Source organism: Chaetodon trifascialis, chromosome 5, assembly GCF_039877785.1.
Source record: "Chaetodon trifascialis isolate fChaTrf1 chromosome 5, fChaTrf1.hap1, whole genome shotgun sequence".
NCBI classification, from domain to species: Eukaryota; Metazoa; Chordata; class Actinopteri; order Chaetodontiformes; family Chaetodontidae; genus Chaetodon; species Chaetodon trifascialis.
In genome coordinates, this window is record NC_092060.1 from 20,027,644 (window position 1) to 20,043,516 (window position 15,873).

Consider the following 15,873-nt stretch of genomic DNA (forward strand, 5'->3'; position numbering starts at 1 on the left):
CATTTACAGCAGCCTTAAACAAATGCAATATTTCTCATACAGCAAGCAGGCGGTCTCCAGTCTGCAGCCGTCCATCTTTCTGGGCAGCTCCTCCTTCTATGATCTTGGTAATATAGATGCTGTTGTCTCCTGGGATATGTTGGTTGCCGATCCCTCCAGCGATGCTGAATCCAAGCCCTGGTTGAGTAATATACACATAGTCACATAGTCAATATGTGCATGTAGAATCACTTCATGTCTCTATGCTGAACAGTTCACATCTTAATAAATATTGCATTAAAAGTGCAGTCCTTGTTTGCAGTCTGTCTATTTTTTCTAAATGAATGCACATTTATCATGAAAAAGTAACCTCACACCTATATTTACACATCTATAAACAGTGTGGTGGTCATTCAGGATTATTGCTGAAGCTTGCATGATAATGAGCTTATGTATTTCTATCTTCGTGTGTTGTGAGCGGGATGTGTCCCTGACCTTTGGGCCCTTTCAGCAGGTTGACCTCCAGAATCGTCTCGGGTGGGGCCTGCCTCCGTCGGACCAGCAGCCGCACCACAGGCCCTGCCTCCTTCAGGGCCTCCACCGCCCGGCTGTGAACCACCTCAGACACGTCCACATCGTTCACACGCAGCACGCAGTCATTCACTCTGTGGAGGGGAAAGTTTGAAAACACATCACACACGCCGCCTTGTCAGTCAACAGCAATGGAGTTAACTCACTGCACAAAGGCAGGGAGACACCCTTGCGTGGCCAATGTAATCAGAAACCTCCAAAGCACATAAAAAAGCACTCCATATCATAATTTTTGCATGTTTCAGGCTTTGGTTTTTCCAGTGAATCATAACTTTGAGGAAACACGCGGAGCCTGGGGGCAGAGGGCTGTAGAAACTCTGCCTCCCACTCAGCGCTGCCTGGCGGGACACACGGTAATGGTGAGCATTAAAGAAGACAGCAGGGGGGGTTAGAGCAGAGACAGGACAGAGGGTGCAGAGCTTGAACAGGAGGAGGTGAGGAGGAGGGAAACTTACCCCAGCCTCCCATCCATAGCAGCTGCTCCTCCAGGGATAATCTTGGTGATGAAGATCCCCGGATCATCAGGAATGTGGGGATTGTCTATTCCTCCAGCAATGCTAAAGCCCAGGCCAGAGTTCCCCTGCACAAAGGACATGATTGGCATTTTCAGTAGAGCACAATAAACAACACGCACATGCATACACTTAGATGTAAGTGATGTACCCAATGTGGGCTCAAGGTCAGTACAATATGGCTCTTAAGTGTATTGGTATCTCAGAGGAACACGTGATCGCTGCAAACCGCTCTGGGGATTTCTCCAGGCACTTCTGATGTCCATTTTTGTAGACGTGTGTGTGTGTCTGTGTGTCCTTGCATGTGACAAATGATAATGGCATGCATTCCATTAGAAGAGGGCACTTCATTCAAAATGTCATGCTTATTCCGTCAACCCGCAGAGAGGCATCGGTGTTAGAAATGCCCCGTGTCCACACAAACGTGGATTTATGATCTAAAGTAAAGATGAGCTGAGAAGCATCATTTCTATTGCATGATGCAGAGCTTCTCACTCTCTGCAGGAGACAGACACTACCGCCTCCCATCTTTCCTGGCCCTGAAATGACAAGAGGACCCATTTGGATCCAGTGGGTCCAGGCACGCTGCTGCATCTGACAGCCGTGGCCACAGAGACAGGCAGCAAACAAGACAGCTGAGAAAAGACCTCACTTTATTATTTTCTATAATTAATGAGCAACAGTCGAAACAAATTAGGACAGAGGGAGGCTGAGGCCTCCCAGTGTGCAGCTCTGGAGCCGAGAGGAGTACACTGGGCCTTACCACCAAATGTTACACACCCACAGACCTTTTAAAGTGTGACTTCGCATGGCTTATTTAAGCTTCCTGCATGCAGAAATGCCACTTAGAGTGGAAGGGGCAGAGAGGTACTGTGCATCTATCGCGGGTTCGGAGGTGCATCTATATGTGGGCGGAATAATGAGAGCAGAAATGTATAGCGCTGCCATTACAAGCTGAACCACCACTGACAAGTGCAGTGGTGCCTGCTGAACAATTGAACAGGAGAGCACTTTACATTTCTGCCGTCTGCTGATGACATGTGCATCAGGATTATGTAAAAAGCCATGCCTCGCTGCCGTTGTTCTGTGCTCATACTCACATGAGGCTTCATAAGACATTCTTACTGCAGTGATGCTGCAGCTATCACTTCACTAACACACAGTATCACATACAATTCTCCTGCATTTACAGAGATGAAGATTTTTCTATGGTTTTCATGTTCTTTAAGCTCAATGAGTGAAGAACGGGCTGCTTACTACCACCTAGTGGGCAGAAATCCATCCGTCATGCAGAAAGTACATTTTGTGTAAGTTGTGAAAAGAAAATGTATGAAGCAACGGGTAAAGCTCACCCTCTCTAAAATGATCTCTTCATATTTATACATCCCATCACTGCCATTTACCTGTCAAGACAAAAAGCACATTAGTTAGGAACATCACTGAGCCTGAATTCTGTCATTTTCTAAAAATACAGTGAGGAAAAAGAGAAGCATGCACATGTTTCAACTAAATCCTACAGCACATAATATAAAGTAGACCTATGGACAGACTGAACACAGAGAGCCGTGGAGAACAGGATTATTGACAAAATATACAGAAGATACATTCACCAGATTGTTTTACTGTCTAAAAATACCACCATGAATTCCTGATTTGCTGCAATCAAAAGCGTTTTTCTTTCTTCAAAATGCAAATGCACCGTGACGCAAAATGTGCAACTGCAGAATGCACATTCCCCACAAATGGGCAGGGTCAATGGGATAATGGATGTCGGTCCACATGGCAAGCAGCATGTTGCTACGAGGAGGGAGGCGGCCTTTTCATCCACACACACACACACACACACACACACACACACACACACACACACACACACACACACACACACACACACACACACACACACACACACTCTCACACAAACATGCTCACGCACCGACACAGAGGGAGTGTGAATGAGAGAGATATATACTGTACAGAGAGAGAGAGAACAGATACTTACATAAGGGCCTGCATCTAGTGAGTCTGCGTTGACGATGATGGGGGGAGGGTTGGCCTGTGAATATGAAGAGATACACACATTATCTCAGTGTGTGAGGCTGACAGCAGCACACAGACGTAATGCGGTACACACACTACCACTTGGGAGCAAAGTGAACGGATGCCATGGGAACAGTCAGTGAATCTCATTGGGGTTGAGCGTGTGTGTGTTTGTTTGTGTGTGTGTGATTGTGTGTGTGATTGTGTGTGTGTGTGTGGGGGACGTCGGTAAAGGTGTGAGGACTGAGAATGAAGACTGAGGCAGAGAGACCGCTGCTTATTAACTGCCACAGCCAGACGTCCTGCGGTCACCTCATAAAACAAAGCGGCTTGTGCTCCAGCCGTTGGGACAATACGTTTATCCCACTCCTCCTTCCCTTTTTCATTTCACACACAGATATCACACCGTGTAGTATCACACACAATATGCACGATTTTATGGTCTGGTAGCCATTCAGTTAAGATGACAGGCTACATGTAAGAATACTACAAGAAAGGAAAGCCTAAATTGTTTTGTTCTACAAGTTAGAGGGTCAACTGATTCATCAATTAGACAACTGACAACTGACTGGTCCCTGTCTGTCAAACACAGGGCTTTTCTCTGATTGATGTCATTGTAAATAGAAGCCCTGTTTGGACCATCGGTTGAACAAAACAATTTCTGATTGGCATTTTCACTATTTTCTGATATTTAACCGTTTAATAAAAATGCAAAGTTATTATTAGTTGCAGCCTTAGATGTGTGTTACTAGGTGTGTGTCTTTGGGAATTCATGCGTTACTCTGGCAAACAGGGTTAACCGTTTCATCAATCATCAGAAAATTTAGTCAACAATTTTGATAATTGATTAATTGTTGGACTTATTTATCAAGGAAAAGGCAAAAAATTGGCCTTGTCAGCTTCTTAAAATGGGAGGTTTTATATCTTGCAAAGTAGATATCTCTTGGTTTTTTTTTGCATAAGCAATTCTTAAAAATAAACTAATTATAAAACATATCACCAGATCAATTGATAATGATTGATGTAAAGAAAGAATCATACATTTCCATTCTAATATCTGCCATTTCCTCAGCCATTTAATAGTAAGGTTATCAACTGAGAAACATTAATATAGACTTCAGCTGACAGTTTCTTGACCTTAGATGGTTTTCATGCTCTCTGTGACATGAATACTATTTGGGGAAAACACTGATTGCGCTTCATATTTTTTTTTTAGCTTTCTTTGGGCATATGAAAAGGGTCAAATACAAAATTCACACTACCAATTGGCAATATTGATGCAGAGTATCGGTATCGGCCTTTAAAACCCAGATGAAGTGCCACGCATTAACTTTAACAGCTCAATTAACTTCCCAGCTCAGCTCCATTGTGCCACCTGGTGTTTCTTTTTCCATTTCAGGCCTACAGAGCGACCAAAGACACTGAGATACCTCAGAGGACAGCAGCCAGAGTGGAAACGAAGAAGCAGAAGTGTGAAGGAGGAGGCGCTGAATGGTTTAGGAGCAGCTTGATGGCCATCCTCTAGTTCAGCACACTGGCTGTCTACCTTTTATTGATTTGATTGAGCTGTGTGGGTGAGGGGATGCTGACAGCGCTGCTCGGGGACCTTACACTTCCTGAGGTCCACCACGGAAGAGAAAATCACTAGCTGCCTATCTTACCCCGACCCTCTCCCACCTCACCCAATCTTACCCTCTCACCTCTGTCTCAGCTGCTTCTGATCTACATCATCAGATATTACTTTTGATGATATTTTATAGGTAAACTGAGCTACTACTGTTCACTGTGGAAATGCCCGCAGTGATATCTGTGAAGGAGACAGTCTGTAGCACGAGTGCAATATTAGATGTACATAGTTTTGGACAATAAATCCAGATAATACCATATTGTGATAGAAGATTCAATACTATCTGGGCTTTGGTCGTGGTAATACCTTTAGCTTAAGGTCTGATTTACAGTTTGGTGGCTGAATTTTCTTTCATTATCTGAGTGTTCCAGCTAAATTAAGTCAAGAGAGAACATTGTAACATTGTTGATACTTCCATTAGTAGTCGTGCACATTATATTGTTATGTATTGGTACTGAAGTATTTAATTTACAATATCACAAAAACTGAGCCACCCATGTGCTCACTGCCATGTGCAAAATTCTCAACTGAATGTCCAGATAATGAACCATATTATAATACTTATTATTAGATTAATTGCACAGTAAGCACTAAAGACAAAATCCTCTGTCATGGTATTTAATTTAATATTGCAATTGGGTCAAATTCAGCAAATTAAATACCTGAGAAGCCAAGCTTTTTCATCACATTGATCAGATGAAAATTCCCAAAACGCAGTGCTGGTCATTTAAAGAATTACCCATACTGGTACAATAGATCCAGAGATATTAAAGGATAGCGTCCATGGTATAAGCAGTGCGGCAAAATCTCTGGTTGACACATTCATATCAGCTCGCTATCATGACATAAAATAACACTTAACGTGACAGAAGAGTTCATCCATAACGCCGACCTCTACTCATGCTCCTCATTCAATTAACTCTCAACCATTTGGATGCGTACACTATTAAAAACATCTGAGATTATGCTTCTTGAGCAGCATTTAAAAGCCACCAAGGGGTTTTCAATCAAGTTGCGTGAGGCTACGATCCTTTTGCATTCACAACAAAGCGTCTTAAAAAGATCCTCTGATCAAATCATTCATCACCTCACAAGCTGTGCAGGTGTCATTTCATTTCTCCTGGTAATGACAGTTCGCTCTCCAGATAAACAGAAGCTGCATTTGACCCGCTCCATTCGTTGGTGATGTGATATGACTCTGGACAGCTGTGCCCCCCCCCCCCCGCAGTCAGCGGAATCAGGCCTTCGTTGTAATCTGGATATGGACTAACAGATGCTCAAGTCTGTGCTTGTGTTTGCACATTTCTCATGAATGCTTTGCAAATTTTTACCCCCTTCATCTTAGACTCTAACTCATAACAAGCCCCAAATCCAGCAGAGGGTTTAATAGTAAAAGCATCTGTATTATTGGTCCACAGCAGCCATGTTAGGGACGCTCTGTTGTGAATGAAAACGCCGAAACTGGAGCCCATACGGCAAGAAGTGACGAAACACAGCCTCAGGGCAGCACATGGGAAAACACTGGCTACTACTGTCCCTTGGTGACTGACAGACTAAGCTAGTGAATCCACTACTGTGACCACATGTGACAAAACACACCTGTTACAGTAATAACTCCTGCAGTGCCTATCATAAGTATCATAGTGGACCAATGCTGCCCAATGGGATCACTGAACCCACAATAAAAGACAATAAACCCATCAGTCAGAGGAAACAGCAGTGTTATCCTGCCCTGGGATTGCTGTATAATCCCTCCATCTGAATCTCACATAACAAGCAAACAAAAAGGAATAATGGAAGATAATCTCAACGTGAGTAATCTCAACATGAGTTTGTTTAACATTTAGCAGTTTACTCAGGTAACTGGGATTATGTTGGATTACCCCTCCCTCCTTGGGGCGGCTGGTTACCTGCTTTTCATCTACGCTAACCTGCTGCCCAGAGGAAGAAAATAACTGATTAAACACCATAAGATTTGAGTTTACGATGCATACCAGAGGTATCAGGATCTGTATATGATATAATGGGCCTTCAGAGGACACACACCAACTTACAGTCTCTGGATTTTGCCTAATATGGAAGGCAGGTCGAGGATCACAGAGGTTAAGACAAAAGCAGTCTCTTACAGATTGATGTCAGGCAAGGAAAGCATGGGAATGTCTGTCAGTGTGTGGCAGGTGAATGTGGGTCAGATAACTTGCAGAGATTCAACAGGTGAGGCAGGAAAAGGCTGCAGATATAGACTGGAGACTTGAGTCAGACCAAAGTTTCAAAACTGAGGACATGAGACTTGACTTGAACTTTACTGCTCTGGCTCTGAATTATTTTACCTCTGCACTGAAAGGGCAAGATCTCTGCTAAGTCAAGTCACTGTTATCAAAAAGGAAAAGGAAAATGTTCAAATGCCATAATGTCACTTGTCTTGGGCTGGCCCTCAAGGACTTTGAGAGCTTGACAAGACGGCCTCATTTACACCTGATATTCACAGGTGATCTGTGTCTATATTCACTGTCTGGATGATGACCTCCAATTACACGAGTAAGCATTCTCACACCAGATCAAAGAAAGCAACGCCATGGACGGGCATCACGTCATTTTCATCACTTTTTGCGAGCGAAGGCTTGCTAGCTGCATGCGTGATACTGACAGATATGGCAGGAAGTAACAAAATGTGGATATGAATACTACAAAATCCCTTTATTGACTTTTAAGTCAAAACATTAATCAATAAAGGCTGTTTCCACAGACAGTTGCTGTTCTTTACTTCTGCCCACCTGCAATGCAGCGTTCAGTGTTACAGTAGCTTTGGCACTGTATGGACAGCCATAAGCATGGACACAAGTGAGAATACTGGACATGAAGACCTCATGTACCCACGATGACAATGAGGCCAGACTGTTTCCCCTGCATGAGATCATTACAACAAGTCCCTACTGACCACCAGGAGTGATGAAAATTCACCCGCTACAGTTCTTTCTTTCTTTCTCTCACCCCCTCGTCTCGTTCACCCATCTGTTCACAGCAGTTTCTTATTCATCAATCTATCATCTTGCTCTTCTGTCAGTTGAGACTGTGTGTCTGTCTCTTGTCTCTCAGCATCACGGCGGATGTGTATCAGCGTCCCAGTGGCGCTGCACCACACAACACTCACTTGGGACAGTGAGGCCACAAAGACTCCCACTGGACCTTGGCAAGTGCAGGGCACAGGTTTCATCCAAATTGTTAAATAATCAATGCGTTACCATGGAAACCAGTGCTTGCACGGTATTGGCTGACAAGCCCACTCAGTCACCTCCCCCTGCTTCACCTCTCAGGGCTCTCACTGCAGTTTATGCAGCTCTGTGCTCACACATGCATGGCCATGGGCTGGATGTGCCTGACCGCCTTCAGTGCTGCGCCCGCACACACACTCATGCACACGCGCGCACACACTCCTCAAGTTCATACATCATGAGGTGAACGGAGAGAAGCTGCGTTTAAAAAATGACATCATGACTGCAACTCATGAGTCAGGAGGAGAGATCAAACATTTGTGTTATGTGTTTAAAGACGTGAATCTTGACCATTTGGCACAAAAGTTCATCAGCTGACAGTCTTTTTCTGACCACATGTTGTTTAATAGCATGTGGTGTGTCAGTCAGATGTACTGTGCTACCATCCACTTTAAAGGTAGAGTTAGAATAGAGTTAGATGAGATGATTGATACCACTTTCATATCTGTCCTGGGGTGGTCCTAAAATAATATCACACTATTTAGGGTATTTCTGTGGTAATGATATTCAATATGATGAATAGTTAAACCAGTGTAGTTTGTCTTCCTGGTTTAGATCTCACAAAAGCTGTTGAGCTCCCCTCGTGGGATTTTTGGCTCTCCTCGTACTCAACCTTTTGTTGTTGCACTTCTTATGTATTAGAGTGGTTTGTTGTACATCTGATCTTTTGTAACCAAACACCTTCCACAAGTTGGACTATTGCCATCATCACAATGTGATTAAAAAAAAAAAATCACATTAAAAATTCCACCGATATTACAGTGATCGATATGATACGGCACACCCTGAATCTGTACAGTAAAGATGAAGCTTCAGCCAGAGGTTTGCTAACTTAGCTTATTTACTGGAAGCAGGGGGGAAACAGCTAGTTTGTCTCTATCAAAAGGCAACTAAATCCATCTACCAGCACCTCTAAAGCTCAGTAATTAACACATTTTATCTTGTTACAAAAACCATTGTGGAAAAAACAACAATTTGCTGATTAAAATGAGTATTTATGCCAAGCTATAATAGCTGGTTGCCGCGGGCGTGTTCATTTTTACTGCACAGATGCGAGTGGTATCCTTAATCTCATCTAACTCTCAGCAAGAAGGTAAATAAGCATTTTTCCCAAAATATGAAACCTTTTTTGTTTTACTGAAGTTTCAGAGAGACGTGTAGGTCTAAACATGGTCGCATGCAGCCTCCCTTTACTGTACGTCTACCAGTGATCTGAGGCAGAATATAAATGACAAAAAAAATGCTGCAGTTGGTCAACAAAACAAACACAGACCATCACAATACCATCACATCACATACATTTAAAAACGCAGATCTATTTTTAAATTATCCTGCACGATGTGTACACAAACGGATACGTGATCCTCGCTGATGACAATAATGTCACATCTTGGGAAAGTTAAACCCTGGCTTTCTTCTACACCTGTCAGCATTACTCGTCGTGTTTTTCAAATCCTCCTCTTCATCGCAGGTAGAGTGGAGGAGAGGAGCAAGAGGGTTCAGCGTGTGCACAGCGACGGCATGCTGACAGGGCAATAACCTCTTCCTCCTTAGCAAACATTTCCACCTCAGTGCCTCTCTCGCCAGGCACACCGACATGGCAGCTCAGTCTCCAGTGGTGACATCGCAGTGAAATGTGACAGTCAGCCCCGCTCAGATGATGCACCCAGTCAGTCAAATGATACAGCCAATGCTGAAGGAAGCTCTTCCTGGGCCTACAGTCAGAGCTAATAGCAGATAGGAGAACAAGGCGTGCTTATGTTATCTAAACATGTAATGTTCCTCCGTGTTCTGATGCCTCTAGCGGGGCTGCGTTTATGTTTTCCTGCAGAATGTGAGATGAGAGACGCAGTCAGTGGTGCTGCTCTGATCCCCTGGCTCTTATTGGCCTCTCGTAGGCCACGCTGCAGTCCAATCAATACCTACTCAATTACCATGCACCCAACATCTCATTCACGCTGTGGACCCTGTGCCGGAGGGAAGAGGGAAGGAGAGAGGCAAGGTGAGAGGAGAAGTGACAGATGGATGGAGCCGAGAGAGGATGAACACATGACAGCGAGAGATGTTTTACTCGCGCGAGCCGTCGAAACTCAATGTTGCATTCTTTGTCTGCGACATAGGCGGAATAACAAGATGTTATAAAGAAAATCCCATAGCGATAAAGGTCAACTGCTCCTGCTCGCCTGCCGCAATGCCGGCTGAATTCAGGCATTCACTTCAATAAGGCTGCCACGAGGAAATTAATTAGTTCACCCATAAAACGGCCCCATTAAAGCTCAAAGTTTTCTGATTTGACGGCTATGATTGAGCATTGTGACTGTGTTGCCCCCCCACACACACACCACAGACGCACATTCATGAAACCATAATTAATAGCCCCGTCACAGCTGTCAGCAGCGCTCCCTCCTCATCTTTATGTAATATTACAAAAGCATGCTCTGGCTTACCTCTCTGTCATGCTGAGCAGCTCCAAATGAGAGCTGGCTAGTTTGACCTTCACAAGTGAAGCCACAGAGGGGAAAGCACTCAGTGTAACAAATATTGGTAACAGTGTCGCTCGAGAAGGCCTTCGACAAGTCGTCTGACAACTGATCAGTTCTGAACACGACAGTGTGTGTGTGTGTGTGTGTGTGTGTGTGTGTGTGTGTGGGCAAATGGAGTGTGAGCCTGTGTGTTGGTGACTTAATTGACTTCCAAAAAAATAAATTATTTGACTCCCAGTGGTGGAAAGTGACTATGTACATTTACTCAAATACTGCACTTGAGTACAATTTTGATGTAAGTATACGTTACTTCAGCTACTTTATATATCACTACATTTCAGAGGCTATATTGTAATTTTTACTCCAACACATTTATATGACAGATTTAGTTGCTGATTAATAACAGAAAATATAATAGAACAAATATATTATGATGCACTACTGTTGGTTAAGCTATGTGGCAGTAGTGTGCAGATCTCTGCCAGGGAATGCAGGGCAGGCAGGCTGTGTGTCCAGCATGTATGTATGACAGTAGCGGAATGAGGGGGAGGCAAGACGCAGGTTCCAAAACACCAGAAATATAAAATGTGAGTTTCAAAGTGAAAATGGCAACGAAAGTAACAGCCAACATTAATGTGACCCAAGCAGAAACAAAATTCCAAACCGAAGCAGTTATTGATCACTTGCAGCCCCTACTGGCAGAAGAGTCAACGTTGGTTTGAAACGGAGAAATCAATAAAAGAAGTTTCTCAAAAACTGTGAATCACCGCAAACACAAGAAGTCCTTCAGCGTACAGTCATACATGTGCACAAAAAATATGAGGCTGATGGGTCCAGTCGCATGCAGGATTATCTGCTGACAGATACACACACACACACACGCACACGCACACGCACACACACACACACACACACACACACACACACACACACACACACACACACACTTGACCGAACACATAACTCAGAGATAATTAGCTCCACCTTTAGCAGCTGTAACATTAAAGTCATCCTTACACTTGAATGCATCAATAATTAACATCCAACAATAAAATACCACCACCCTGCATGGTGGGTACTTTTGGTACTTGAAGTGTATTTTGATGCAAATACTTTCTTACTTTTGGTAAAATTTTGACTAAATGATTTCATTATTTTTACTGTACGCTGAGGTATTACTACTTTTACTGAAGTAAGATACCTGAGTGCTTCTTCCACCACGGTTGACTTATCAGCTCAGCACTTTATGAAGTGCTGTACATGGACGTAAAGCATCATTGTAAGTGATATCTTCTGTGCCTTTCGAATGTTACTGCTGATGATTGAATGGCAGAACTACTTGTGGCCCCCTCATGGCCACAGACTGCTGCGCTACAGTTCATTACAAAAATATAAGCTGTCACTAATCATTACTATTTTTTTAATCCTTATGCATTTTGTCAATTACTGTACAGCTGATTTAGATCTGTCACCGGGCTCTCGATCACACAGCCATGAGGCTACGGTGAAAGTTACCTTTAGTGCTGAGGCCCTGTAATGAAGGAGGCCTGTCATGTGTGAGTGCCATCAGTATGCTTCACATAATCCCACCCCCACTGCTTCCTCTACATCAGAGGTCACTGCAGCATGTTACCTCACAGCTCTTGACTAGTTGCTACCCCTTGTTGCTAAGCCGAGAGAGCTGCTAAGCTTGTTCCTCTCTGGTGTTTTGGATCCTGTGCTGAGTACCGGCGACAGTGCACAACCACACACAACTGAGTGCTGCCATTTTGATGCTTTCACCACTGTCATGTTGTTCCTCAGTCAACAAGGAGGTATTATTCAGCTGCTGTGGTGTCATTGCGGAGAAGAGTGAATTCTTTAAATGTATTTCTTTGGATTTATTTGTGTTTCAGTGTGTATGTTATGTGGTCTGTGTGATGCTGAGAAGATGCTGATGGTGTTGCTGAGGTAACAGTCTTAATTTGACATGCCAAGGTGAGATGTTTCACTATGCAAACAGCCACTGGCAGGTCAGAAAAAGCACCCAGCAATTCATCTATACTGAGCAGGCATTAGCGTTTGAACAATTTCTGTAAGTAACTTTTTGCCAGTGTATAGTAGGATTTTATGTACATCTTGTACCATGCATGGCTCTGAGTGTGTGTGTGTAACTGTGCATGTGTGTGCACTATGAGACAAAGCCCACTACGCACAAAAAGACCAAGACCTATGCCTTTTACAAAGAATGGCTTGTCCAGTTTCTATGGCTGAGATATAATAAAACATTATGCATATACTGCAGAGAGTGCAACCAAAGCACGGCACACACTTTTGTTATTTGAGTCTGATTTATTTATTTGAGCTTGTCATGTTTCTTGTTGAGCGTCCTGTGATTTAAATAAAGAAAACCATTTGTCTGCCTCTTCATTCCTGTTTGCAATTATTTACATAATGTTTTAAGAAGAAATTACCAGTGTGTATGGGAACTGACATTTAAGGTAATGCTTAAAAGGCATTATTGGGTGCAGCTAAATGATGTGCGAGATGAAAAGGTTAGGACCACCGGTGCCATCAAAGTAAAAAGTTATTCTGGAGCTCTGCCTGCAGCAAGCGGAGGAGTGCATGAGTGAGTTAGAAATTAAAGTTGTGCAATGCAGCTCTATTTTCTTTTCTTTTTTTGTCATTAAAGGGTTTTCCTATCCAAAGCACTACACTTCACATCTTAGTCTCTTGAAATTCTGCAAAATATCACATGAATTCAGGCAGGCAGTTGACGGCAGACGAATAATATAAAAAACGAACAAACAAACAAACAAACAGACCACGGCCTCACTTAATTTTACCAACCCGTTCTCGTCCACTTAAATGATACCCACTTTGCCATCTACCTGAATCCATGTGCATGCATCATTGCTGTATTAAAGCAACCGTGTTTGCTTACACAGTCAGATGAGACGACTGATATCACAGCTAGCAGTCAGTTAGCATAGCTTAGCTTAAGACTGGAAAAAACAACTAGCCTGGCTCTGTCCAAAGGTAACAAAAATACACCTGCCAGCATTCAAACACATATCATTATAATTAACAAGCTTTAAAGATGCTGGTAGGTGGATTTTGTACAGAGCCAGGCTAGCTACTTCCAAATGTTTCCAGTCTTTGTGCTAAGCTAAGCTAACCAGTTCCTGGATGTAGCTTCATATTGACAGAGAGTGAGAGCGATATCAATCTTCTCATTTAACTCTCTGCCAGAAAGCAAATGAGTAGATTTCCCAAAATGCCGAACTATTCATTTCAAATGATGTTAAGCCGCCTCCTTCTGCCTCCATTAGTCTTAATTCTCCCCCCTTACATCCCAAACATATTGACTACAGAAACTCTCAGGAAAGTATCTCACTGCAGCCAAAAGGGATCCACATAAAAATTAACAATCTGAAACAAGTTACTAGCAGAAAACACACCGGATGGTCCACAATGCTCTGTGCTTCTTCAGCGAGAGCTCTCTGCTCTGTTTCACTTCGCTCTGATTCACTTTCGTCACCTCCGTTTTCCTCATTCCCTTCCTGAGCATCCCAGAACACAATCTTCTGAGCTGCAATTAGACCCTTCCAATTTTAGACTTATTCGTTTCTTTTAATTGGGAATGTTGGACTGTGATTCTGCTTCATGAACCCACTGATGCAACAAACACTCTCCCCTAAGGCCACAATGTTCCTTAAACCTATCTGATGCATTTTAGAGCAGAAAAGAGGAAATTTTCCTCTCATTTCCTTTTAAGCCTTCACTCACAAGTGGACGTCAGCGATCTAATTCTTAGTTTTCTGTTTTTTTTTAAAGTAGCTGTAATATTTTGGCCTAGAATAAATGGAAACGAAGGCCCCTCAGACGGCCCCTGGTCCTGGTTCACAAATCAAAATCGTGAGTCAGCAATAAAACCACTGACAGCAAATGCAGAGTGCTTTAAGGTCCAATGGAAAAGTACTAGAGTAAGAATAACAAGGCTAAGTTTGACCCAAAGCTCAATGAAAAGCATTCGTCCCCACCTCCCGCGGGGCTCAGCCTGCCTCTTCGTACAGCAGCAGAGATCCTCCTGTCATGGTTGAGGTTGCATGCTGTTCTATAAGCTCCACTCCGAAACGCCCACATATTCACATATCTCCATTCACTACCCTTGCATGAGTTTTGGCTCACAATAAGTGTAGGTGTTGAAAGTGATGAAGAATTACAGTAAGTAGGACAACGGGCGAGGCAACAGAAACAAGAGCCGTGCCGCTAGTTTCCCTGTGATAGTTATGAATACATGAGCACATTTATCCATATGCTGATGTATTTGGCGCCAAACAGCAGAAGGAAAAAAAAAACAGGGCATTGTTTTAAACGTTTGTAGCACTTTGCTGATTGCCAAATCAATCTGCCTCCTGTCGAGGGTCCAGATTTGCCCTTCTTCTCTGCCCACCTCGGGTTGTGTTCAGGCACAACACCCCGTCCCCTAAAGAACGCATCTTGGCTGAGATTAGAGCACTTGCCTTATTGGACTGTGGAGACGACACAAACACTGAGCTGAAAACACTCAAACCTTTAAGGCTGGGACGCTTTTAGGGTAGCAGAGGTTCCCGTGATGGGACCCTTCACACCAGCTGGCGGTTAAAACATGACAAACCTGCTCTGCTGGATAGAATTAATGGACTCCAGCCATACAAATACAACATGAAGGCAGTAAAATAAATAGTTTTAGAAGGTATCAATATAAAATGCACAAGGGTTTAAAGTGGGAATCCTGAATCATAGTTTAAATGTGGTCCTGACAGTCAGTTCATCAGTTGATGCTTGTCTCTGTTTTGACTGTCGAATGAATTTATCTCTGTTTTGTTTTGTTGGGCAATTAACCCATTCAACATAAAAATAATTAAAATATTTAACTATGATGGAAATAATTGGGACTGCGACGAACAATTATTTTCATTATGGGTCATTCTCATGATTATTTTCTGTATTTCCAGTCAACAGTCATCCACATAATTTCCTAAAGCCCAGTTTGTTTGTTTGTTTGTTTTGTCAGAACAAAAGTCAAAAGTCAAACATATTTCTGTTTACTGCCATGGAAAACGGAGAAAACCAGAAAATACTAAAATTTGAGAGGCTGGAGCCAGTGAATATTTGCCTTTTTTGCATAAAACAAGACTCAAACAACTATCTGATTATGAAAAATTGACAAATGATTTAATTTACTCATTTTGCTCATCACTTAGTCAAATTCTTCCACAGGAACGGGAACATGAACATGTACTGACTTAATATTTTATCACACAATCAGACACCATGGATACTTTGACAAGGAGTGTGTCGGTGTTCAAAAATTACTGCAATATGCAAAAGACAGTAAAGAGATC

General features: G+C 42.9%; 1 protein-coding gene across 4 annotated transcripts in view; it reads right to left on the reverse strand.

Moving 5' to 3' along the window:
- Window positions 1-15,873, reverse strand: part of dlg3 (discs, large homolog 3 (Drosophila)) — a 57,956-nt gene that overhangs the window by 27,356 nt on the left and 14,727 nt on the right. For all 4 annotated transcript variants that reach the window (XM_070962605.1, XM_070962603.1, XM_070962604.1 and 1 more), the window contains exons 2-6: window positions 3,085-3,138; window positions 2,435-2,485; window positions 1,026-1,150; window positions 475-644; window positions 41-177 (exon numbers count right to left, since the gene is read on the reverse strand). In XM_070962605.1, the coding sequence (XP_070818706.1) occupies window positions 41-177; window positions 475-644; window positions 1,026-1,150; window positions 2,435-2,485; window positions 3,085-3,138 (537 nt within the window). The remainder of the gene's footprint in view (window positions 1-40; window positions 178-474; window positions 645-1,025; window positions 1,151-2,434; window positions 2,486-3,084; window positions 3,139-15,873) is intronic.